This window comes from Salvelinus sp. IW2-2015, linkage group LG26 (genome assembly GCF_002910315.2).
Source record: "Salvelinus sp. IW2-2015 linkage group LG26, ASM291031v2, whole genome shotgun sequence".
Taxonomy (NCBI): domain Eukaryota; kingdom Metazoa; phylum Chordata; class Actinopteri; order Salmoniformes; family Salmonidae; genus Salvelinus; species Salvelinus sp. IW2-2015.
This window is the reverse complement of record NC_036866.1, coordinates 35,942,915-35,969,313: the sequence shown is the minus strand read 5'-3', so window position 1 is coordinate 35,969,313 and position 26,399 is coordinate 35,942,915. Positions and strand designations below refer to the sequence as shown.

The following is a 26,399-nucleotide window of genomic DNA, read 5'->3' as shown; positions in this document are numbered from 1 at the left end:
GAAGGGGAATATGATGAGTGAAAGACATCAGCATTTAGAAGATACTCCCAGCTTAGCATTGAGCTCAAATTTACATTCCTCTTGAGCTCATGTCTTAATGAAACCTAGCGAGTCAACTAGACAAGTCAAGGAGTGAGAAAATGTAAGACATAATATGCAATGTCCAGAGCCGAGATTGAGTTAGAGAGGTAAACTTGTTGTTGTTGGGGTGTTAGGGGAGAGCTCTAGACTTTTGTGTCTTACCATACTATCCACAACCAGGTTGCGCAGACATCCAGTGAAGTGCTTGTGCTGTAGCTGGGGATACTCATAGGACATGTTTTCGTTGACACCACCCAGCTGCAACACCTGACTCCCATTCAGGTACCTGTGGAAAAGAGGAGACACGTCATTGTCAATGCCTGTCCATTCAAACCATTTATCTGTCTGTCCATTCAAACCATTTATCTGCCTGTCCATTCAAACCATTTATCTGTCTGTACCATTCAAACCATTTATCTGCCTGTCCATTCAAACCATTTATCTGCCTGTCATTCAAACCATTTATCTGCCTGTCCATTCAAACCATTATCTGCCTGTCCATTCAAACCATTTATCTGCCTGTCATTCAAAACATTTATCTGCCTGTCCATTCAAACCATTTATCTGCCTGGTCCATTCAAACCATTTATCTGTGTCCTGTCCATTCAACCATTTATCTGTTCTGTCCATTCAAACCATTTATTCTGTCTGTCCATTTTCAAACCATTTATCTGCTGTCCATTCAACCATTTATCTGTCTGTCCATTCAAACCATTTATTCTGATCTGTCCCATTCAAACCCATTTATTCTGTCTGTCCATTCAAACCATTTATCTGCCTGTCCATTCAAACCATTTATCTGTCTGTCCATTCAAACCATTTATCTGTCTGTCCATTCAAACCATTTGTCTGTCTGTCCATTTGTTTGTTTTGTCCATCCATCCATCCTTCCAGAATCACACCACTCACTCATGTCAACTCATCTGTATAGTACCTTATCTTAATTGTAACCAACACTGGATGACACAGTGGCTGCTACAAGAATTGGAGTATGCATGGTACATGGATAGATGTTCGTAGATCTTTTAATGCCTTTCAGAGGAACTATTTTGGCCATCGGCAATGCCTTCACTGGCTGGCAGGTGTGATTGGTGTGATGTCAGAGGGGTGGGATTCTGAGCAGGACAGTACCTGTCCCTATTGGGCGTGACTCCTCTGACTTCACAAGAAGAGCGGTCCTCGGTCATGGCCCAGCTGTCCACGCCCTCCGTCTCCATGACAATGGCACTGGAGCAGCGATCCAGGGTGAAACGCACTTCCTGAAAACCCAAGAGAAGAAGAGGAAGGTAACAATCTCTGCACACACACAAACATACACATACAGGTAAGAACATGGAAGAATGTGTGTTTTCAGGATGCGAATACAGCCATTTAATGGTTCGCTTACTTTACTGTTGCTCCTAACATCTAGACGGTGCCAGCGTCTGTCGGACACAAACACATTTCCCGGCAACTGCAGGACCAGGGTTCCAGACCCATGGTTGATTTTCAGGCTAGGTGTTCCACCAATCAGCTCTGAGGAGAAGAGAGGTCATCAGTACCAGCATCACCATGACATTCCACCTACAGACTTAAAGGGTCAAAGTTCAACTGTGGTGTTGGATGCACTTCTGATGCTCTTGGAGGGATGTTGTTCAGTGTCAAATAGTCAATGCATACATATATACTTTACATGAAACTGTATATTTACTGTACATATGTAACGAACAGTTCATCCCAAAGGTACGGACCATTATCTACTTTTCATGAACAAGTGAAGTGAACCCATTAACAAGGTTACACTGCTTTACTTTTAGTGTTTTGTCTCTGTCTGGGCTGTATGACTAAGCAACCTAATTAATCCAAATAACGCTGGATATATCCCACACATTCCATTTGTTATTCAAATCATGCACCTCGGTTGGACTGGAAGGTAGATGCAGTATACTTGCCTTTGTGTAACAGAGTTGGTTTGGTAAACCACGCTAGAGGGCTGATTAACCTTGCCTGAGACCTAAAGACTTGAGTTAGCTCCCAGTTAATGCCTAGGCTTTAGTTCAGAGGGCTTACGTGATCTCCATGACCTGGGTTCAAATCCTAAGTGGGTAACACATTACCCTACCTATGGCCATGTAGTCCTCTGGGTCTCCGGGAAGCAGGGTGGCCAGGGGCCCGCTGTAGAGCAGCAGCCCATCCTCAGCCCCTGTGATGAACTCCAGGGAGAGATGGCTATCAAAGCACGGCCTTATGGGAGGAAACCAGGCATAGCCGTTGCCAAGGAAACTTCGCCTTGTCTGCTGGCACTCAGGACCCTCGTACTGCGGTGGGCACTGGCATCTGTGGTGGCATTGAAAAAAAGCACCCCAAAGAACATTAACAGTAATTTTTCCATATTGAAACATTATGACGGGGCTGGCTATATTGTCATATCTGTGTGTGTGTGTAAAGTGCTGTGCAACGTATCTTTATAAATGTCAGGCAGGGATTTCATCTACATACAGTAGCTACTTGTGCATTAGGCACGAAACACATCAAGTACATATTAAATACTGCATTGAAAACATTACATAGAAACACAAGTCCCTCAATCGTTCTATTCATTTTATTATCCTTATAACATTGTTTAGCCTGTGAGCCGAAACAGAGGTTTAGGGGCTGTAGAACTCCTCTAACTTACCACTGCTCAGCAGCACATCAGATCCCTTTGTTCGAGCATGATTAAGAACATGATTCCTATTTTTCTAGGCCCCCTACAGTATCACTGATTCTCAATCTCTCCTTGTTTCAGTCCCATTTACTCTGCTGTGCAGAAAAAAGGGTGYGGTTAGGGTACAGTATTTTTCCCTGGGGTACACAAAGATCTAAATATACATAATGTACATTCAGAGGTACACATTAGATCTCAAATGATACTTTTCGGTACCTTTTAGGGGACATCTAGTATAATGGTACATTTTTGTACCCAATCATTGGAGGGGTGGCTTAGTGTGGGCGTGGCTTTCAGTTATTATTTTGCACCTTGCAGGGTACCACTACAATGACAAGAGTTTGTACCCCAAGTACAGTGTATGTGTGTGCAAGAGTGTCTTGTGTGTGTGTGTGTGTGTGCGCACGCGCGCATGTGTGGGTGCATGTGTGTTTTGCAGGCAGAAGCACTCTGACTGATTTCTTTGTGATTACCTCTCCTTTCCCTTCCTTTGCCTTGATTACAGCTTATAGTGCTTCTATGGACCATTGCTAACTGAATGAAGAACAAAATTAAGCAGAATGAATTGATCGTCTTCATGGCATGCATCCACTTCTTCATGGAATGTCTCCACTTCTTCATGGAATGCCACTCTCATGAATGTCTCCACTTCTTCATGGAATGCCTCCACTTCTTCATGGAATGTCTCCACTTCTTCATGGACTGCCTCCACTTCTTCATGGCATGCCTCCACTTATTCATGGACTGCCTCCACTTCTTCATGGCATGCCTCCACTTCTTCATGGCATGCCTCCACTTATTCATGGATGCCTCACTTCTTCATGGAATGCCTCCACTTATTCATGGAATGCCTCCACTTCTTCATGGAATGTCTCCACTTCTTCATGGACTGCCTCCACTTCTTCATGGAATGTCTCCACTTCTTCATGAATGCCTCCACTTCTTCATGGCATGCCTCCACTTATTCATGGAATGCCTCCACTTCTTCATGGACTCTGCCTCCACAATTCATGGAATGCCTCCACTTCTTCATGGAATGTCTCCACTTCTTCATGGACTGCCTCCACTTCTTCATGGAATGTCTCCACTTATTCATGGACTGCCTCCACTTCTTCATGGAATGTCTCCACTTCTTCATGGACTGCCTCCACTTCTTCATGGATGTCTCCATTCATGGAATGCTCCACTTCTTCATGGCATGCCTCCATTCTTCGAATGCCTCCACTTCTTCATGGACTGCCTCCAATATTCATGGATGCCTCCACTATTCATGGAATGTCTCCACTTCTTCATGGACTGCCTCCACTTCTTCATGGAATGTCTCCACTTCTTCAGGGAATGCCTCCACTTCTTCATGGCATGCCTCCATTATTCATGGAATGCCTCCACTCTTCTCTCTCATACTTATTCATGGAATGCCTCCACTTCTTCATGGAATGTCTCCACTTCTTCATGGAATGCCTCCACTTCTTCATGGCATTCCTCCACTTATTCATGGAATGCCTCCACTTCTTTCTGGAATGCCTCCACTTCTTCATGGACTGCCTCCACTTCTTCATGGAATGCTCCACTTCTTCTTGCATGCTCCATTCATGACTGCTCTATCTTCATGATCGCTCCACTTCTTCATGGAAATGTCTCCACTTCTTCATGGAATGCCTCCACTTCCTGTTACTATGCCTCCACTTCTTCATGGAATGCCTCCACTTCTTTCTGGATGCCTCCACTTCTTCATGGACTGCCTCCACTTCTTCATGGACTGCCTCCATCTTTGCATGGCATGGCCCCACTTCTTTCATGGACTGCTCCCTTCATTCATGGAATGCCTCCACCTTCTGATGCCCTCATTCTTCATGAATGCTCCCCTTCTTCATGCATGCTCCACTTCTCATGGAATGCCTCCACTTCTTCATGGACTGCCTCCACTTCTTCATATGCCTCCACTTATTCATGCATGCCTCCACTTATTCATGGAATGCCTCCACTTCTTCATGGAATGTCTCAATTCTTCATGGCATGCCTCCACCTTTTCATGGCATTCCTCCACTTCTTCATGGAATGTCTCCATTCTTCATGGCTGCTCACTTCTTCATGGCACCTTCACCCTTCTTCATGGCTGCCTTACCTACTTACTTCATGGCATTGCTCCCACTACTCTTCACTGCGGAATGCCTTCCAACTCTTCATGGCATGCCTCCACTTCTAATGGATATGTCCCCGTGTTATCTCCTCAATCCAAGTCCGGTGCGCGACTCTCCCTCGTCCTCTTCTATATATATCTCACTAAGTCTCCTTGTCTACTTTCTCTCCCTCCGATATATCACTCATTGGCATGCCTCCACATATTCATGGAATGTCTCCACTTCTTCATGGCATTCCTCCACTTATTCATGGAATGCCTCCACTTATTCATGGAATGTCTCCACTTCTTCATGGCATTCCTCCACTTATTCATGGAATGTCTCCACTTCTTCATGGAATGCCTCCACTTCTTCATGGCATGCCTTCACTTCTTCATGGCATGCCTCCACTTGTTCATGGCATGCCTCCACTTGTTCATGGTATGCCTCCACTTGTTCATGGCATGCCTCCACTTCTTCATGGCATGCGTCCACTAGTGCATCTGCATGTCTACGAGCCATAAATCTTAATCAAAGAAATGACTTGATATACAATACATGCAGTGAGAAAAACAACACTTTCAATCCAAACAGGGGAGAATCAGAATATTCTCACACCCCTGGTGAAAATTGATATGAGACGAACTGGGCTTGGTAGAGAATGTCACAGCCATCTCTTTCCATGCGGCGTCTCTGAGCATATGGCTCTGCTGTGCACTGTTAGGGTCTGTTTTCTCTTTTCTCTCCGTCTCCAACTCTGTTTATTCTGCAGAGGGCCAACACATGTCAGGAATACTGATCCATTTGGAGAGAGACAGGGGGATGGTTCTAGGAAAGACTGTGTGTTTACACACACAGACAGATACGGAAGAAAGAGTGCACGCACGTTTGTGCTTAAGCAAGCATACACACACATGGACAAAAGAACACACAACAGACACACACACGCACACACACACAAGCACATACCTTCCCAGTCATTTTCCATGCGACTCCAGAGAGCAATGCCAATCCAATCCAGACTCCAGAGCATGTTTCTTCCTCTGTTTTTCCCTTTTGACTGACACTATCTGATAAGGCAATGTCTCAGACTGGCTATTAAGCTCTCTCTACATGAGATGGTGCCGAAATTGGATTTTTTTACGCACATACTGAATACACCTTGGGTTATATAGCAGCATCAATATTCTGACAAGGGCTAGGACTTTCTCTCACAAGACTGCAGACTGCAGCTGATGTGGCAGATAAAAAACACGGAATGCATGGCTGTGCACCAAATGGCACCCTAGGGCCCATGGGGCTCTGGTCAGAAGTAGTGCACTATATAAGGAAAAGGATGCCATTTGGGACACAGGCCATGAGCGTAACCCTCATGTTCTAAGGTTTTAAGGCGGACGTGTTCTTCTGTATGCACGTCTGTCTGGCTAACTTCACTTTACATGGTCATGTAAATGGTATTAAGTGGGATTGTGAAAAGTTGTCAGCACTTACAAGAGAGGGGTGGGTAGTTATTGTTGTAATCTCACTGGCCTACATTTCTTAAATCCTACCATTAATCCTCATCATCAAATTAGCTCCATCCTGTTTCCTCTGTGATGCGCCCACATGGGGCAATTGTACTGGGTTTTTATGGATTTCTGACTGCTGTATATGCTTAGCGTTCAAGGCTCCAGCATATAATTAGGAGGTAATTCATCATTGAAATGTCAATTTTTTTTAACCCTTAATTTATTGTCATTCTAGTCTGAAATCATTTTTTCCCAGGTAGCTCTAGTGTCATTTCTGATTCGGATCTCATTTTCTCCACATCACCATCTCTGTGTAGATTTCCTCTTGACTATTTCAATCACATTATCTCAATCATCTCTTATTTGTCACCTATGAAAGTATATTTTATCTTGCATAATCAATTAAATACAATAAATACAGGATACAATCGTGTTCAGTACAGTTAAATTGGAAGAAAATGGTCAGAAATTGAGGGAAAAAGGGAGGAATTATCTACACTTGTCCAATAAGTATAGCCCTATATCTTGTTTTCAGCTATGATGTGCCTTAATAAACACAACCCAGTTCACATGGTCCTCAGGTGAGGTGTGTTGCTGTAGTCGTTGCTCTCTGCTCACCTGTACCCGCTTAGGGTGTCCATGCAGGTGCCTCCATTGAAGCAGGGGTTTGTGGGGTAGGAGGAACAGGCCTGGTGGACACGGTCCCTTGCGGTGCAGCCACACACGGCTGAGGAAGTCACTGTCACAGACACCAGGGCCATGTTGCCAGCATCCACCAGGGTGGGCGTGTCACTGACGCTGAGGTATGTGGAGCAACCCCCACCCGCCCTGCAGTCTGTGTACACACACTCATCCACCTGTACCTGGGACACATTCACCCGCAGCAGAGACTGCAGCTAAGGAAAGAGAGAGAAAGAGAACGAGAGAGAGGGGGAGAAGGAAGGAAGGGGTGTGATGAGGCAAGCTGATACTCCTTGCACATAGACATATTTACGTTCAAATAACCAAGTGTGCAAAATGGCAGATTTATTTTCAATAAATGACTGAGGTCTGAGAAAGACAGACAGAGAAAAGAGGGTAGGAGATGGAGTGAGTGAGGGATGGAGGGAAGAAGCGGATGCTAAGATACAGACTGGAGTATGTTCCGGGGTTCATTCGATGGCATTGAGAAGTTTATTTAACTAGGCAAGTCAGTTAAGAACAAATTCTTATTTACAATGATGGCCTACTCCGGCCAAACCCGGACGACGCTGGGCCAATTATGCGCCGCATAATTATAATTATCAGCCGGTGACTGCTTTGATAAAGGTTAAATAAATAAAAATGTATAAAAAATGTATAAGTGCATCGACGACGTCGTCCCCACAGTGACCGTACRTACATATCCCAAACAGAAGCCATTACAGGCAACATCCACACTGAGCTAAAGGCTTGAGCTGACGCTTTCAAGGAGTGGGACACTAATCTGGACGCTTATAAGAAATCCCACTACGCCCTCCGACGAACCATCAAGCAGCCAAAGCGTCAACACAGGACTAAAATCAAATCCTACTACACCAGCTCTGATACTCGGCGGATGTGGCAGGGCTTGCAAACTATCACAAATTACATTGTGAAACCCAGGTGCGAGCTGCCCAGCGACGCAAGTGTCCCAGACGAGCTAAATGCCTTCTATGCTTACTTCAAGGCTAGCAACTCTGAACCATTTGTGAGAGCACCAGCTGTTCTGGACAACTGTGTGATCATGCTCTCTGTAGCCGCTGCAAGAACTTTAAACAGGTTAACATTCACAAGGCCGCATGCCCAGAAGCATTACCAGAACGCGTACTCAGAACGCTGACCAGCTGTCAAGTGTCTTCATTGACATTTTCAACCTCTCCTTGACCCATTCTGTAATACCTATATGTTTCAAGTAGACCACCATAGTCCCTGTGCCCAAGAACGCCAAGGTAACCTGTCTAAATGACCATTGCCCCGTAGCACTCATGTCTGTAGCCATGAAATTATTTGAAAGGCTGGTCATGGCTCACATCAACACCATCATCCCAGACACCCTGGACCCACTCCAATCCGTCCACCACCCCAACAGAACCACAGAAGATGCAATCTCTGCTGCAGTCCACAGTGCCCTTTCCCACCTGGACAAAAGGAACAACTAAGTGAGAATGCTGTTCATTGACTACAGCTCAGCGTTCAACACCATAGTGCCCTCTCAAGCTCATCAYTAAGCTCAGGACCGCCACACTGACCCTCAACACCCTTCAGGGGTGCGTGCTTAGTCCCTTCCTGTATTCCCTGTTCACCCACGACTGCTCATGACTCCAACACCATCATAATGTTTATTCTTTGTGAAAGAATAAGAAATTCTTTGTGAAAAGAATGTAGACCTTAGAAATTCTGACGGAAAAAAATGGGTCACCGCTGAAAACGTTTGAATACCATTGTTGTAGAGCATGAACCTGCAGGAGCGAGTCACTGCTTTGATGTTTGCAGAGAACAACAGGGTGTTTCCAGGGTCACACCAAGGTTCTTTGTACTTTGGGARGGGGACACCGTGGAGTTCTCAACTGTGATGGAGATGTCTTAAAGCGGCCAGGCCTTCCCTGGGGAGGAAGGGCAGCTCTGTCTTGTCAAGGTTGAGCTTGAGGTGCTAGGCCGAGATATCTGCTAAGCACGCAGAGATGCGTGTCACGACCTGAGTGTCAGAAGGGGGTTGAGTGTCATCCGCATAGMAATGATAGGAGAGACCATTTGTGGATATGACGGAGCCTAGTGACCTGATGCATAGAAAGATGAGGCGAGGGCCTAGAACCGAGCCCTGGGGGACACCAGTAGTGAGAGTGTTGTAAAGACACAGATCCTCTCCACGTCGCCTGGTACAGTAAGAGCGACCTGCCAGGTGGGATGCAATACAAGAGTGTGCAGAGCCTGAGACACCCAGCCCTGAGAGGTTGGAGAGGAAAATCTGATGGCTCACTGTGTCAAAGGCAGTGGATAGATCTAGGAGGATGTGAACAGAGGAGAGAGTGTCAGCTTTGGCTGTGCAGAGAGCTTCCGTGACACAGAGAAGAGCAGTTTCAGTTGAGTGACCTGTCTTGAATCCTGACTACTTAGGGTCAAGAATATCGTTTTGAGAGAGATAGTGAGGGGGTTGGTCAGAGACAGCACACTCAAGTGTTTTGGAAAGAAAATAAAGAAGGGATACTGGTCTGTAGTTTTCAAGTGTTGGTTTCTTGAGGAGGGGAGTGATTCAGGCCCGTTTGAAGTCAGAGGGGACACAAACAGTGGTCAGGGATGAGTTAATGAGAGAAGTGAGGAATGGGAGAAGGTCTCCAGAGAAGGGAAGAGGGGAATGGGTCGAGCGACAGGTTGTYGGGCGGCTGGACCTCCACTAGTTGCAGGATTTCATCTGGAGAGAGAGGGGAGAGAGAGGTCAAGGAGTAGGGTAGTTCTGTTTGAGTGGGACCAGTGGACTTAATAGGCTGAGTGAATGAGGAGCGGATGTCATCAACCTTCTTTTCAAAGTGGTTGACAAAGTTGTCTGCAGAGAGGGAGGAGGAGGGGGGATTAAGGAGGGAGGAGAAGGTGGGTTAGAAGCAGAAGTTTGAGATTTAGAGTGATTGAAAGTGGCTTTAGCAGCGTATACAGAAGAAGAGAAGGTAGAGAGGAGAGAGTAAAAGGATGATAGGTCATCCAGACGTTTAGTTTTCCTCCATTTTTGCTCTGTCCATTTTTGCTCTGTCCATTATAGCCCTGTTCTGTATGATCGCAATGAGTCACTCATCCACGGAGCAGGAGGGGAGGGCCGAGCTGGCTGGGAGGAAAGGGGACAGTGTGAGTCATAGGATGCGGAAAGGGAGGAGAGTAGGGTCGAAGAGGCAGAATCAGGAGACAAGAGGGAGAAAGATTTAGTATAAGGGAGAGGTGATAGGATAGAAGAGGAGAGAGTAGTGGGAGAGAGAGAGCGAAGATTGCAACGGAGCATGACCATGTGGGTAGGGGCTGAGTGGCTAGGGTTGGAGGAGAGGAGACAGAAAAGGAAACAAGATAGTGATCAGAGACCTGGAGGGGGGGTTGCAGTGACGGCATTGTTGGGAATGGGTTCGTAAGTAAGCATTTCACGGTAAAGTCTACACCTGTTGTTTTCGGCGTACGTGACAAATAACATTTAATTTGCTTTGATTTAAAAGATAGAGGGAAGGAGTTGGGGAGAGATAGAGAAAGAGTGAGGAAGCAGGTATGAACACACAAGGGGGAGAGTTGGTGTGAACAACATGAATGAAAAAGCTATGAATGCACACCGCACCTCTTGGCTGATAAAGAAATGATCTCAAGAACGCCAAGCTCTGCTATGCACCTAGAGATGTATGAGCTAAGATCCCTATCTTCAAGAAGGGAAAACTTTGAGGCGTACCTTCTTTTTATGCACCGCAAGGTATCCATGTAGTTTCTCTGGGCGAAGGTAGCTGTCGCTGTGCACAGAGAAGCGCACGTCCAGCATCTTCAGTCCTACGTCTGTCAGGCTGAATACGTTGATGGCACCTGATCTGACGGACAGGTGTTCAGACAGGAAGCCCCKGAACATATCCTGTCGACTCGTCTTGTCCACCTGGGACTCAATAAAATCCCTGGCAGTGATGCCTACAGAAGGGAGAAATACAAACAAACACACACAAAACACACACACACAGAAAGAGAGAGACACACATACACACATTCACTGAACGTTCACTACTCACTGACAGGCGGAGTGGATCAAAGTGTTCTCAGTCTTGGTTCTATTATCAAATGTAATCTCCAACATTCCTCTAGATTGACGTATGCTGGCCACACGTCAGTTCACTCACCCATTAGGTGAAACTATTTTATTTACTGTTATTTAATTATTTCCAGCGAGACCCGACTCTTTGGCTCCGGTATAAACCATTTGACGGCCTCACTATTAAATAGATTTAGAGGTCAAAGCATTAGCTATGCGTCTCTTCTAATAATATCGGAGAGGGTGGAAAAAGTCATCTTTAATCTATACAAAATGAAAATTATTCCCTAGTATGCCTAATAGCCTTGTAGTCTATTCATACAATGGATTTTAAAATGTCAAGGACTAACCTGGCAGTTTGAAATTGACCTTTACAATTGGGATATGCCCAGAGAGAGCCACAAGACCAAGACATTAAACTGCATTTTTTTGTGTGAAAAAGGCACCACATGTTTGACACACACTGCTACTTGAAGTGATAGGGACTATTGGTTGTATGGATTTGTGGTAAAGTACATGCCTTACAGCTTGTAAGGGAGACGGTGAGACCCACATTCAACGTAAAATGCTTTGATCTTTAGGAAAAGCTTAAAAAGCAACCTGGATCCATTGGGTTTGCTAGCTCACAGTGGAGCCTCAGGAGGACCAATTCCAGATCCCGAGACTTTATAACTCATTTCTTCTTCTTTCTCCTGTTTAAATTCACTGAGCAGATGCTGATTCCACCTTAATTCATTTGACAACCTCATAATCATCCACTTAATGTCTGAGTTTATTCAATCATAATAACAATAACTTGGCAGTTATTGTCTTTCTCAAACCAAACACATTTCAATGAAAGCTACACTCTATATCGCTCCAACAAAGGAACGAAAGAAAAGAAGAAAAAAAACAGATGCTTGGTGTGGGTGGAAAGACAAGTGACAGAGAGCGAGAGAAAGGAAAACAAATGGAAAAAGTAACTTATGTTGACAGGTTCAGACTTCAGAGCTCGTATCAACATAAACTTTGTTAGATAATCTTCTCCTATAGAGCAATCCTGCTGTGGAGTAACAGCAGCAGCAGTAGCATCAATGTAGTTGCTGAACTGTGAGTTGGTCATGACTTGACTAGGGCCTGAAGCTTTTATTAATCCCGTGACCTGACGGGAGAAACTTTTGGCCCAAACTTTCTCCTGTCAAGTCACGTAATGTAGTCGTTAAAAAAAAAACTAGTGACCGTAGGCTCTGTCTGAAAACCTCACCTCACTAGCTGCCAAATTATTACTTATTCTGTTCTTGTTTCCTGAACTCCTCTCCAAGCTCATTGGATGAGGAGGTCCAGAGAGACCTTGAGTCCTATCCTCCAATGCGCTTTGAGAGGAATTGAGGAAACAATAAGGATAGAGGAAACAAGGATTTGACAGCTAGTATTCTTTTCAGACACAGCCTTTATCACGAGGGCCCTGTGTTTTGGCTAATCAAGTCACATGACCTGGATTTTAATCATTATTTTCAGCCTCTTCCCAGAAATTAGAATTAGACCAAAAATGAATGAAATTGTCTGAGGATGGTGCTATGACGTAAAAGAAAAGGGGACAGTTTGATGAAAAAGCTTTAAATAAAGGTTAAACTGTGACATGATTAACCAAAACACAAGGCCCTATCATAGACTGTAGATTAGATTGGAACGACACTGTCACGCTGCTGTAGCCTACCTGTGAGACGCAGGGAGGCTGACAAATGGATTGCCTTGTCCTCCAGCTCCCGCACGTGAACTGTGACCCGCGACACCACGTCCGGCCACACCCCATCCGACACGCCCACTCTGAGATAGTAGCTGCCCGCTAGGGTATGCTGTCTGATGGCCAGGTGACCTGTACTCTTGTCTAAGGTGAAATACCTGTTGGTAGGGCAAGGACGTTGTGGAAAACTTGAATGACTGGGTAGTATTCATTAGGGCGTGCAATGGAAAATCTTTAAAAAATATATAAATAAGGAAATAAGTGTCTATTATTGGACAAGGCCAAAAAGTTACTCCTTGTTCAAGTCCATATGAATAAAACAGGAATGTGTCAAATATGCAATTGGGATTTTTCTTTTACTCCCTGACTGTGTTAGATGCTAAATTGTAAACAATCGCAGAGAAAACATTATTTGATCCTTTTCCCCCCACAATTCCACCAGTTGACAGGATACAAACGCATCCTCTGATTGCTCTGAATATGATTGCAATGTTCAGCATAGTAGCAATCACTGTTGATCATATTTCTTCATCATTTCAACACATAGGGAACGTTCTTTAGGGGTCGAGGCCATCGGATCAGATGTACATGTTGAATAAGCACTCGCTGACCAAGTATGAAATGGCGTTGATTTTATATGACATCCTCCAATCACTTCCATCTCTATTTGTATCCCTCATATGTTAACTGTTTAACTGATTAACTGTCCTGTACATAGAGAGCTCCTGTAACATGCTGTCAACGGTGTGTTCTTACTTATGACTCACTCTCATTATAAACAAACGTAACACCTACTTCATTCCTCTTGCGTCTAAGGTGTAGGTCTTGTTGTCCCAATCATCAGGATCAGGGGCATAGACCTTGCCCAGTGAAGTAGTCTGCATCTTTCCTGTACACAACGCACACAAAGACATTGATTTTGTCTGAAAACAAACCCAACGTGATAGAGGCCCCAGGTCGCTTATCTTTAGCCCTTTTCTTATTTGCTGTTCTGTGATTCTGCTGTTTCTGTTCTCCCTATTCTGTTCATGAGTGTGAAGTCCCACTGTCTGGGTTGAATAGACTCCCAGTACTTGAGCTGCGAGGAGCGCTGAGGGCTTAAGGAAGTCAGGGCTATCTCAGTATGGATTATGTTATTATCGAGTCCCAGCGCCAGGGTACTGCAGCTGGGTAAACAATGGGAGCCTGTATGAATGTACGTGTCATGTTGCTGCAGTGTTTCATACAATTACTGAAAACTAAACTGAAACAGCCAGGTCCATGATCAGAATGTTAATTGGCCTAACAATCCCCCCTGAGGAACACCACAGATCTCGTAATGTTCAGGTCAACATTAGGGCCAGATACAATTAGTAGAGCGGAGAGCGTGTGGGGGGTAGAATGTTGTTAAACCTGAAGGAAGGATTTGCAATCAAGAATCATGAAATGCTGAAAAGAAATTGTAATATTAGCCGCAGGTGTTTCAATTACGCATTCAGACAACACAGGTACGCAGAAAGAACATTTCCTACCTTAGTCAACTCTTAGTCCGCATCCTCCCTGCTGTGCTAACTTGGGTAAAATCCTGGACCCATATTCACATAGCATCTCAAAGTTGGAGTGCTAACATTGGATACATTTGACCTTTTAAATCATAATGAATAAAAGGGGGAATAAAAATCTGAACCTAAATCAGCAATCCTTCTCCCAGACACTCCTACTCTCAGACACTCCTACTCCCAGACACTCCTTCTCTCAGACACTCCTACTCTCAGACACTCCTACTGCCAGACACTCCTACTCCCAGACACTCCTACTCTCAGACACTCCTACTCTCAGACACCCCTACTCCTAGACACTCCAACTCTCAGACACTCCTAGACACTCCTACTCTCAGACACTCCTACTCTCAGACACTCCTACTCTCAAACACACCTAGACACTCCTACTATCAGACACTCTTACTCTCAGACACTCCTAGACACTCCTACTCTCAGACACTCCTACTCTCAGACACTCCTAGACACTCCTACTCCTAGACACTCCTACTCTCAGACACTTCTACTCACAGACACTCCTGGACACTCCTACTCCTAGACACTCCTACTATCAGACACTCCTACTCCTAGACACTCCCACTATCAGACACTCCTTCTCTCAGACACTCCTAGACACTCCCACTCTCAGACAATACTAGACACTCCTACTCCTAGACACTACTAGACACTCCTACTCCTAGACACTCCTCCTCTCAGACACTCCTTATCTCAGAAACTCCTAGACATTCCTACTCTCAGACACTACTAGGACAGCCCTAACTCTCAGACACTCCTAGACAATCCTACTCCAGACAATTCCTACTCCTGGACACTCCTACTCCCAGACACTCCTACTCTCAGACACTCGTACTCTCAGACACTCCTACTCCTAGACACTCCTACTCCTAGACACTCCTACTCCTAGACACTCCTTATCTCAGACACTCCTAGACACTCCTACTCTTAGACACTCCTACTCCCAGACACTCCTACTCTCAGACACTCCTACTCCCAGACACTCCTACTCCTAGACACTCCTGATCTCAGACACTCCTAGACACTCCTACTCCTAGACACTCCTTATCTCAGACACTCCTACTCTCAGACACTCCTACTCTCAGACACTCCTACTCCTAGACATTCCTACTCCTAGACACTCCTACTCCTAGACACTCCTTATCTCGGACACTCCTAGACACTCCTACCCTCAGACACTCCTACACTCAGACACTCCTTCTCTCAGACACTCCTACTCTCAGACACTCCAAGACACTCTTACTCCTAGACACTCCTGCTCCCAGACACTCTTACTCCAAGACACTCCAACTCCTAGACACTCCTACTCCTAGACACTCCTACTCCTAGACACTCCTACTCGCAGACACTCCTACTTGCAGACACTCCTACTCCTAGACATTCCTACTCTCAGACACTCCTACTCCTAGGCACTCCTACTCCCAGACACTCCTTCTCTCAGACACTCCTTCTCTCAGACACTCCTACTCTCAGACACTCCTACTCCTAGGCACTCCTACTCCCAGACACTCCTTCTCTCAGACACTCCTACTCTCAGACTCTCCTTCTCTCAGACACTCCTACTCTCAGACTCTCCTACTCTTAGGCACTTCATGAATACCAAAAGTTGACTGAAAGTTGTCTGACACTTGTCTTAAAGTGAGGAACTCACCCCTCCGGCTGTGGACGTAAATCTCCTTCTCTCCCTCCTGGTGGGCGTTGTCGTTCTGGTCGCCCACAGTGACGGTGAGTGTGTTGGTGACCGTCATCGGCGGACGACCGCTGTCTGTCATGACCAAGGGCAGGAAGAACTCCCTCTGCCGCTCGCGGTCGAAGCGGTGCAGCGCCGTGAGCGTTGCCGTGCCGTCACCATGGTCTTGCAGGTGGAAGTCAGGGGCGTAGAGGCGAGGGAGAGAGAGGGAGAAGGGAGGCCCGTTCTCAAGGGAGTCCCTGTCGATAACGTGGAGCAGGGTAGAGGTCTTGTTGAGCCACACCACCTGTGGAGCAGGGCTGTTCTCCCAGAGGACAGGGTTATAGGTCACCTCCAGCTCTGGCCCATTGTCATTTACATCCAGCAGGCTCAACTGGACCGTGGTGCTACCCGTCAAGGCTGGACTACCCCGGTCTGTCGCTAGGACAACCAGTTGGTACTCTGCCACGATTTCTCTGTCCAGCGGGCGGGTCACGGTCATGATGCCGTTTCTGTCCACTGTGAAATGACTGTACGGGTCTGACTCTGGGGAGATGCTATAAATTATTTCCCCATTCAGGTCAGAGTCTGAGTCGCTGGCCCTCACCTGGGTGATACTGGTTCCCACTGCAACATCCTCTGGCAGAGGGGCGAGGGGGTAGGAGGTGGGGGCGAACACTGGGACGTGGTCATTCTCGTCTACCACCTGGATGATGCAGTGGATGAGGCTGGAGAAGTCAGAGTCCTCCACACGAATGGTGAGRTTGAATTGTTGCTCGCCGGGCCTCTCGTAATCCAGCCTCTTTCTCAGCCTCAGAGTTCCAGACTGCTCTGCTTTGTGGCTCACCATGTAGAACCTCTCACCCTGATCCCCTGCCGCCACACTGAAGCCCAGCAGGCCGTGAGCCCCTGAGTCTGGGTCCACAGCATCCAGCTTCAGCACGGTTGAGTCTGGAGGGCTGCTCTCAGACACACGAGCCCCGCACCACTTCTCTTTGAACCGGGGGGTGTGGTCATTCAGGTCCGTGATGATGATAGTGGCGGTAGCCGTGCCCATCATACCCTCTCCATCCTTGGCTTCAACCACCAGTTGGTGCCGCTCTGCCACCTCCCTGTCCAACCCACCGGTTGCCACTGAGATGGTGCCTGTACTGGCGTCAACGGTGAAGAAGTCGGCGGCTCCCGCGTCATGCGCGTTCTCGATGATACGGTAGGAGAGGATGGCGTTCTGACCCACCGCCGTGTCATCAAGGTCCGTCGCCGTCATCTCCATGACGAAGGTACCTGGGGGCGAGTTCTCGGCCACGTTGCCGTGACAGCCGTCGGGCACACAGACGAAGGAAGGCGCATTGTCATTGATGTCCCAAACGTTGATGATGACATCAGTGAAGCCGGTGAGCCCCTCCCCTTCCTCGTCTGTGGCCAGGACCACAAAGCGCCACACTGCCCGCTCCTCGCGGTCCAGTGTCTTCTGGGCGTACATTTTCCCTGTGATCTCGTCGATCACAAACTTAGACTCCGATCCCTGACCGTGAAGAGAGTAGCGCACGGCAACTTGGTCTGCATCCTTGTCTGGGTCTATGGCTGTCACCTGGAAAGACACACAAAACTCATCAACATCGGTGTGTGTGTGTCTCTCTGTGTGTGTGTGTGTGTGTGTGTGTGTGTGTGTGTGTGTGTGTGTGTGTGTGTGTGTGTGTGTGTGTGTGTGTGTGTGTGTGTGTGTGTGTGTGTGTGTGTGTGTGTGGTGTGTGTGTGTGTGGTTCGTGTTGCTTTATAAGACATAATCCCATCAATCTATTTTTATTTTTTTATATATTTTTTTTATTTAGCGAGGGCCAGCCGACTAGAGCATTACAGGTCGCAGTGGTGGGTGGTATAAGGTGATTTGGTAACAAAACCGGATGGCACTGTGATAGACTGCATCCAGTTTGCTGAGTAGAGTGTTGGAAGCTATTTTGTAGAATGACATCCGCTGAAGTCGAGGATCGGTATGATAGTCAGTTTTACTAGGGTAAGTTTGGCGGCGTGAGTGAAGGAGGCTTTTGTGCGAAATAGAAAGCCGATTCTAGATTTGATTTTGGATTGGAGATGTTTAATTATGAGTCTGGAGGAGAGTTTTTACAGTCTAGCCAGACACCTAAGGTATTTAAAGTTGTCCACATATTTCTAGGTCGGAACCGTCTAGGGGTGGTGATGCTAGTCGGGCGGGCGGGTGCGGGCAGCGAACAGTTGAAAAGCATGCATTTGTTTTTTACTAGCGTTTAAGAGTAGTTGGAGGCCACGGAAGGAGTGTTGTATGGCATTGAAGCTCGTTTGGAGTTAGTTAGGCACAGTGTCCAAGGAGGGCCAGAAGTATACAGATGGTGTCGTCTGCGTAGAGGTGGAATCAGGGAATCGCCCGCAGCAAGAGCGACATCATTGGTATATACAGAGAAAGTGTCGGCCCGAGAATTGAACCTGTGGGTACCACGCAAATAGAGAGACTGCCAGAGGTCCGTACAACATGCCCTCCGATTTGACACACTGAACTCTGTCTGCAAAGTAGTTGGTGAACCAAGCGAGGCAGTCATTAGAAAAACCAAGGCTATTGAGTCTGCCGATAAGAATACGGTGATTGACAGAGTCGAAAGCCTTGGCCAGGTCGATGAAGACGGCTGCACAGTACTGTCTTTTATCGATGGCGGTTATGATATCGTTTAGTACCTTGAGCGAGGCTGAGGTGCACCCGTGACCCGCTCGGAAGCCGGATTGCACAGCGGAGAAGCCAGCGGAGAAGCCATTGGTTATGAAGTAGAAAGTAGACTAGTTATGTACATGCATGACATACAGAAGCATGGATTAGATTTTTATGCTTGATAAAGATTATTCTGGGTACCTGACTGTTTGTGCATTCAAAATGAACCCCTGGCTTGTCAAACAACAAAACTATGTCTTGACTCAAGCAGAAACAGACAGGCACTCAGGCTAGAGACAGAAATATCTTGTTGAGTGATATCCATTGTAGTTATCAGCTACGTCTAGCACATGTACAGTATGACATACAGAAGCATGCATTTTACATGGTTGTGTGAGCCTCGGTACCTGACTGCACAAGCTGAAACAGACTGGCACCCAGGTTAGAGAAAGAACTCTGAGACACACACCTGAAGCACAAAGACCGGCGAGCCATCTAGCTCCTCGGTCACTGAGCCGTAGTACTCATTCATAGAGAAGACTGGAGCCTCGTCGTTCTTGTTGACCACGTTGACCACCACAGCGGCGTAGTCCTCCCACTTCCCGTCCGATGCCAGCACCAGCAGCTTGTACCTCTTCTGCAGCTCGTAGTCCAGAGGCTGGGCGATGAAGATGGTTCCCACTTCAGGCTCCATGTCAAACACCCCTCCGGTGTTGCCCGATGTGATCTGGTAACGCAGCTTGGCGTTGGCACCTGTGGTAGGACCAGGGAGTGAAGAAATTGACATTCTGGAAGGTGGAGTTCTGGATGCTGTTCGTAGAGTTAGGGCAAGTCTGAAATTGCACCCTATTCCCTGCATAGTGCTCTAAAGTGGACGTAAGTAGCTTTGGCAAGAGCCTATCTCCTATTTCTGTAGCGTGAGGCAGCTTGATGTACTGTACAAGTACACCCCCTGGACAGGACGTTAGTCTAATGCACGTCCTTTTTGGACATACCTCATTGTTAGCTAGCATTATGTGCCAGACTGTTCCTGCATTCAACAAGTTGATGTTATTGTTACCTTGTTTAACAAGACAATGACATGTTGGCTAGAGCAGAAACAGACTGTGCTGTATGTAAACAGGTTGTAGGCCTCCATTCCTGTGTAAGGTACACCTGCCAAATTGAACCCCTGCCTATGTCACCTTGAGGGTTTGAGAAATGGACCAATGGGGAAGTAGATATCTGAACTTCTCTGCTGTGTCTCCATGGACACCATCCAGTGAGTTTACGGTCCCCAGATAAATTAATCCCCTGTATGTTTCATGGCTCCCCTTTCAATCAGTCTGTTGTGTTAAAGCCCAATGTAAATGCTAGTCTAATCTCTGCTATTAACACAAATCAGCAGACAAAGCGCTCCCTCTGGGCTCTCCAATAAGCTTATACTGCAGTCAAGCCCTTGTGTGGATTTTTTAAACAAGACAGATTGGGTTTAGGCTCCCGAGCAGAACTGCTAACTTTCTATGTTGGGGGCCGGTGCTTTCTGGTCGTTCATCATGGGTTGGTTGAGGCTAGTGCTACATACACTACAAGCTAAGCCGCACTGACCCCGCTTGCGATAAATGCTTGATTAACAAGCCAAAACATGGCCGATAAAGGGATATTACGCCGAGTGTTGCTGCTGTATCAGGGATGAGCTGGTTTATCACACCAAATCCCACCCACCTACTGTGTAGGAGTGTGTCTGTCTTTTGACGATTAAATGGTTGCGTCCTAATGTAGCACAGGGTGGCTCAGCTCATCTCTCTCAGCATGATTTAATCAGAACTCAATCCAGATGTGGCACTTGTGGTGAGTCATTTTTTTACATTTGTAACTCCTCACTGCCCTCACTGTCTCAAAAACTAGACAATTTACTCGAGTCTGGGGTTGGGGAAAATGTAATTATTTGATTGATAGTCACCACTGACCAAGGTGTAGTGTCACACCAAGGACAGTTTTGGCCAGGCACAAAATGTGAAAAACAGACTTTTCCCCTCAGGTTTCAAAAGTCCCCATGAAATGTTAATCCTGTGCCAGGTTACCTTCCTCACTGCAGACAGTGCCATAACCTGCACTCCCTAGAAAATATAAATGTTATCAATGTGTAACACTGCCATGAGTGCCAATGTGTCATCTCTGGTTTTATCCGCTCTCTTTCTTCCCCTGCCATCTCATCCTGCCTTCCATACCTTCATCTTCGTCATTAGCTCCGACGGTGACAACAGCCAGGCCGACATCTGCGTCCTCGTCAACGCCGACTTCATAGAGACGCGGAGCAAAGACGGGTTTGTTATCGTTCACGTCGCTGATGAAAACCCGCACATATGCTGTGTCTGCAAGAAGAACGACAAGAGGAAGGAGATTAAACGCCATGGAGCTACAACTCGGTATGTCATCCTCCACTCTCTCTCTCCTCCTATCCTAACACTTCTCTTTCCATCCAATCCCTCTTTACATCAGAGGATGTCGGCAGTCACAGTGTGAGCCAACTACACTTTTGAAGGGGAGAGAAACACTTAACCCAATGTAATGTGCCTCACTTGACAAGGAAATCGGAAACAGTGTTATTCTCGATTAGGTGTTTGAAATGACAGAAATGATTCAACCATGGTTTTAGCCGGGTTACATTTTGGCAGCAAACAACAGTGATTAGGTAGACCTTCTCAGGAACGCACTTTTCTAAAAGAAAACAGATGAAAAACCTATCCACCTCTCCTCTGGGATGATCAAATATTTATGAGTCAACAAGTGTTTACGTCTCTGTCTGTCTGGGTCCATTTTCAGACCTTTATTTTTGAACTCAAACATGATTATCTTTTTCTAAAAAGGTTGGTGACATTTTTGTCGTAAGTGGTATGTTTAGAAGGTCATGTAACATGGCCATGTATACAAATGTGCTTCTATTTTCACCATATCTCTCTGCTTTTCTCTGCACGCTCTCCCTTCCTCCCTCCCTCTCCCTGGCCCTATCCCCATCTACCCCCCCTCTCTCTTTCTTTTTCCTCCCTCTCCCAACAGACAGGTAGTATTTGCTAAGGAGATGAGCCCTTCTGCTGGTGCAGATATGTGGCAGAAGACAACGCCAACACAGCGCTAAGGCTCATTGGAAATGCTAAGCAGCCCCCTCACATCCCCCGGAGAGGAGGCTTTGCTATTCCAAACCATCACCCTTACCTCTAATACCTTCTCCACAAACATTTGTTAAAAACCCTAATTCGTAACGCAAAKCTTCCTATTACATCACCTGCGATACCGAAACAGAGTTAATTCTGCCATCATGAACGACCAAGCCAAACACAAAATTCAGATTTCTGAACAGCAAACTGCGAAATTCGATGGTTTTGTAAAATTATGTACCACAACCCTCAGAGAGTTTCTCTACAGGGAAGAGACAAGAGGCTGTCTGGTTACGCTGTTAGAATGAATGAAAGGAAAGATTCTCTTTTCATTTGCCCTCGCAGGAGGCAAATGAATAGAATGCTATAGGCATTTATTGTCTATGTAAAACAATGTGCACAGTGCATGAATTCCTTTTGTACTTTGTTTCAGCTGAGCACATTGGGTTTAACAGCCCTAGCTACATTACAGTACTTAATGTTTTATTTTTTGGCTGCGGATCCAACTTTTCTGACCTATTTTTCTCCGGACTAAAGATCCCGACGCTTCTACGCATGTGTTTATGCTCTACTTTACKCACAGTCTCTGTTCTACTTGTAAAAATAAAAAACAGGCTACTCTGGCGAATGGGGCTCATTTAATCAAGTTAGATCAAAGCTGAATCAATGTCTGMACAATCACATAATGATAGTATTCTACATAACAGAACTGAATATAATAGCATAGTATAACATTACTGTACGACAAAAACCCCTCTCATGTGGCCAAAACTCAACAGGCAAAATACACAGGTAGGCCACTAGGCAAAATACACAGGTAGGCCACTAGGCAAAATACACAGGAAGGCCACTAGGCAAAATACACAGGTAGGCCACTAAGCAAAATACACAGGAAGGCTATGCTACTTTGTTAACACCATCTGCTCTAAAATCCGCTCACTGCACATCATTTAAAACAACGCTGTAGGCTACTTCCAAACAACACAGTAACTCAAGAAGATCTAAATACATATCCTCATGAAACTGAGATCAAATGGTTGGTATGCAGATGCTGCATGAACGTTTCACCGGGAAAACTTTAATAATAAACATTCAAGATTGACAGKGAGAAATGTGAAGGGAAGGAGACCACACAAATTTGTGAGGAAAATAGAGGTAAAGAAACACATGCGTAGAACGTGATATGTGCATAAGATTCATGTCGGAGAAAAGTCGTCTCCGCAGCCACTGCCTTTTTTGTTTTTACAGGACTGCAGTGGTCAAATCAGGGTCATATTTATAAGATACCAAACATCACTGCAAACACAGAAAAAAAMCTCACTGCAAATCGGAAAAAACCTCACTGCAAATCGGAAAAAACATTACTGCAAATCGGAAAAAACATCACTGCAAATCGGAAAAACATCACTGCAAATCGGAAAAACATCACTGCAAATCGGGAAAAACACCATTGCAAATCGGAAAAATATCACTGCAAATCGGAAAAAACATCACTGCAAATCAGAAAAACATCACTGCAAACCTTTTTGCTATGTTGTGCCCTAATATATACAACCCAGCCCTCACCAAAGTTGGGCTGTTTGTTCCTCCCGGGCCGTGCTGACTCCATGCCGTCTTCAGACTGCACCTCCAGTAGGTAGGATCCCTGTGCCTCGCGGTCAAACACCGCCTCTGTATAGATGGAGCCCAGCTCTGGATCCACACGAAACAGACGGTGGTCCCCACTACTGTCACTCAGGAGGGAGTAGGTGATCTGTAGGACAGGGACAGAGTACAGTTAATTACGGTATCCATATTAGGAGATTTCTGACTCTGTACGGCATCCATATTAGGAAGTCAACACATTACATAAAATGGACAACTTCCTAATATGGATGCCGTAAAGGATCATTCTATCACATCCATGTGGTCACTGTAACAGATGGAATCACCAACGATAAACGGTGCTGTAGTTATCCTGAGTGCGGGGGAGTAATTGTTCTATGTATGAGTCACATGACTGTTCATAGAGACTCGAGTCACTGCAATAGCACTGTCACTGCTATCATTATAGTGTTGCATACCTTCACAGTTGTACGGTCAAAGCCCCACAGGCAGAATAACACATAATCCCAACCACTTGACCACCACAACTATGTGATGCTAAGTTATGGATGGGTCAATGGATATTTTGTTGTGTTATGTTAGATGTTGTGGATGTGCCACTAACCTGTCCGTTGAGACCCAGGTCCTTGTCGTGAGCAGACACCTGGAGGACCATGGTCCCCACCTTGGCTCCCTCAGTCACTGATGCCTCATAGATGGAGGAGGTGAAGAAGGGAACATTGTCGTTCACGTCTGAGGGCCAACATATGAGAAATCATTATTTGAAAATATATTTCTGCACCTGTAATCAAAACTGTCATGAGACTATTTCAAGATTWAAAAAAGGTTCAGTGTGGAGTTTTTTCACTGACTTTGTGCTATTGGATGTATAAAACTACAGCTTTCAAAGTATACTATATATAAAGCTGAGAAGAAAAAAAAGATGAGTCATGGATCAATGTCTATTGAAGACAATAGTGAATGCTTACAGTTCACCCAGGGGCGGCTCTAACTTCCTCTTAAGTCAAATGTTCACTAAGTCTCCCACTGACATCCATGCAAAAGATTTGACATAAGTGGAAGTTAGGATTTGCCCCCTTGTGATGGGGTGTTTGCAGGGTGTCTGAGCTGAGACCTACCTGTGACGTTGACATGGATGGTGGTGAATGCAGCCAATGGTACTGCCGCCACGTTCTGAGCCCGCACCCTCAGGGAGAAACTGGGTGTGGTCTCATAGTCCAGCGGCTCCGACACCAGGATGGAGGCAGAGCCGTCCTCGCGGTTGGGCGACAGGTAGAACCGCACAGGCATGTTAGTCTCCGGGACCACGCCCTCCTCCAGGTTATAAGTCACCCTGGGGTCGCCTAGCAACGAGGTCGCTTTGATCGTCTGATGTAAACAGAGAGCAAACAATATTTTTGAGAGGGAATTACGACAAAAACATTCAATGGGATTTTCTGTATAATATTACATTTATTCAGTTGTTGAGTAAATTAAATTGCAAATTACAGCAGGTTAGTCAAGTCAATTAGTGCTCCTTGACTAAATCTGAGCCTGCAATTTAACAATTCCTAAAATATTTTCCAAACGCTTGAGTAACGTGTGTGCAGCCAGCAAACCGAATGGTCAAAACAAAGACACCCCGAAAGTCCATAATGGGATAGGCTTCCCATGCCACCCAGGCTGGTACCGGACTGTTCCACGCACCACGATGGAAGTGTCCCTGGCTGTGTTCTCTGGGATGACCACGCTGTAGCTGTCCTTTTCCCACTGCGGGGGCTGGTTCTTCACGTTGGTAATGGTGACAGACAGCTCCACAGATGTGCTGCGATTCCCCCCGTCCGTGGCAACTACTTCTCGTGTGATGTTGGACCTCTGCCATCAAAACAATAGCGAGATAATAAGATTGGGTTCCTGCTAACCCTAACCCTAAGCCTAACCTTAACCCTACACCCTCCCCCCATCCCCCACCCCACATTACCTTAACCAGTTTAAATGTCAACCTCAATGGGGTAGAGACATCCCAAGGATAGTCCCAGATAGCAAGGACCAATACGATTCTGTCTAATATGGTTAATTTAAGCCTGATATAGTTCAGTAAGTTAATGACACTGTATTTTATACAGCTCTATCACCCTGCACTGATGATATCTACTGGGATTGAGCAAGAGGCTGGTTGAATGGCTGGTTAACCAACCTGTGATATGGACTCGTTGAATGGCTGGTTTACTTTCTGGTTGACTAACTGGTTGACTGACCTGTGATACGGGCTGGTTGACTAACTGGTTGACTGACCTGTGATAYGGGCTGGTTGACTAACTGGTTGGCTGACCTGTGATTTGGGCTGGTTGACTGGCTGGTTGACTGACTTATTGACTGACATGTGAGATGGGCTGATTGACTGACTGGTATGGTGGAAATTACAAGATGATGTTATAATGCTGTTATTGCATTAAATGGTTGTTTTATGCAACAGTATAAGGGGTTGTTAGAACGCTCATCTGTGTGTGTTTTACTGAGGATGTGCATCTGKAAGATTTACGATGTCTTTGGGTGATACCGCATTCCAGAGCATGAGTTAATGTTTCTGTTCTTTAAGGTACCAGGGAGAGATGGCTCCAGGGACAGACCCTGGTCTCTACACAATGACATAGTGTCTGCTGTGAATTCTAAGTATCTTCCATACAAATCTTAACCTTGTGACCCATTCCATACATCTGGTGTTTGTCAGGTAGACTGAAGGAGGATGGACTTTGCTATAAAATGCTGTGGCTCAAACCAGCTGGTTGAGTTCTCAGTGATCAGCTCCAGGGGTGATTACCGACCAGCTGGTTGAGTTCTCAGTGATCAGCTCCAGGGGTGATTACCGACCTCAGTGATCAGCTCCAGGGTGAAATTTACC

General features: G+C 46.0%; 1 protein-coding gene across 1 annotated transcript in view; it reads right to left on the bottom strand.

Moving 5' to 3' along the window:
- LOC111952217 (neural-cadherin-like) overlaps positions 1 to 26,399 on the bottom strand; it is an 87,404-nt gene that overhangs the window by 24,277 nt on the left and 36,728 nt on the right. Inside the window, exons 12-26 of the mRNA XM_070435026.1 lie at positions 25,205 to 25,372; positions 24,637 to 24,886; positions 24,123 to 24,250; positions 23,480 to 23,666; positions 20,987 to 21,130; positions 19,246 to 19,529; positions 16,082 to 17,690; positions 13,673 to 13,766; positions 12,851 to 13,035; positions 10,810 to 11,036; positions 7,014 to 7,291; positions 2,183 to 2,397; positions 1,469 to 1,596; positions 1,213 to 1,340; positions 244 to 367 (exon numbers count right to left, since the gene is read on the bottom strand). Of these exons, the coding sequence (XP_070291127.1) occupies positions 244 to 367; positions 1,213 to 1,340; positions 1,469 to 1,596; positions 2,183 to 2,397; positions 7,014 to 7,291; positions 10,810 to 11,036; positions 12,851 to 13,035; positions 13,673 to 13,766; positions 16,082 to 17,690; positions 19,246 to 19,529; positions 20,987 to 21,130; positions 23,480 to 23,666; positions 24,123 to 24,250; positions 24,637 to 24,886; positions 25,205 to 25,372 (4,149 nt within the window). The remainder of the gene's footprint in view (positions 1 to 243; positions 368 to 1,212; positions 1,341 to 1,468; positions 1,597 to 2,182; positions 2,398 to 7,013; positions 7,292 to 10,809; positions 11,037 to 12,850; positions 13,036 to 13,672; positions 13,767 to 16,081; positions 17,691 to 19,245; positions 19,530 to 20,986; positions 21,131 to 23,479; positions 23,667 to 24,122; positions 24,251 to 24,636; positions 24,887 to 25,204; positions 25,373 to 26,399) is intronic.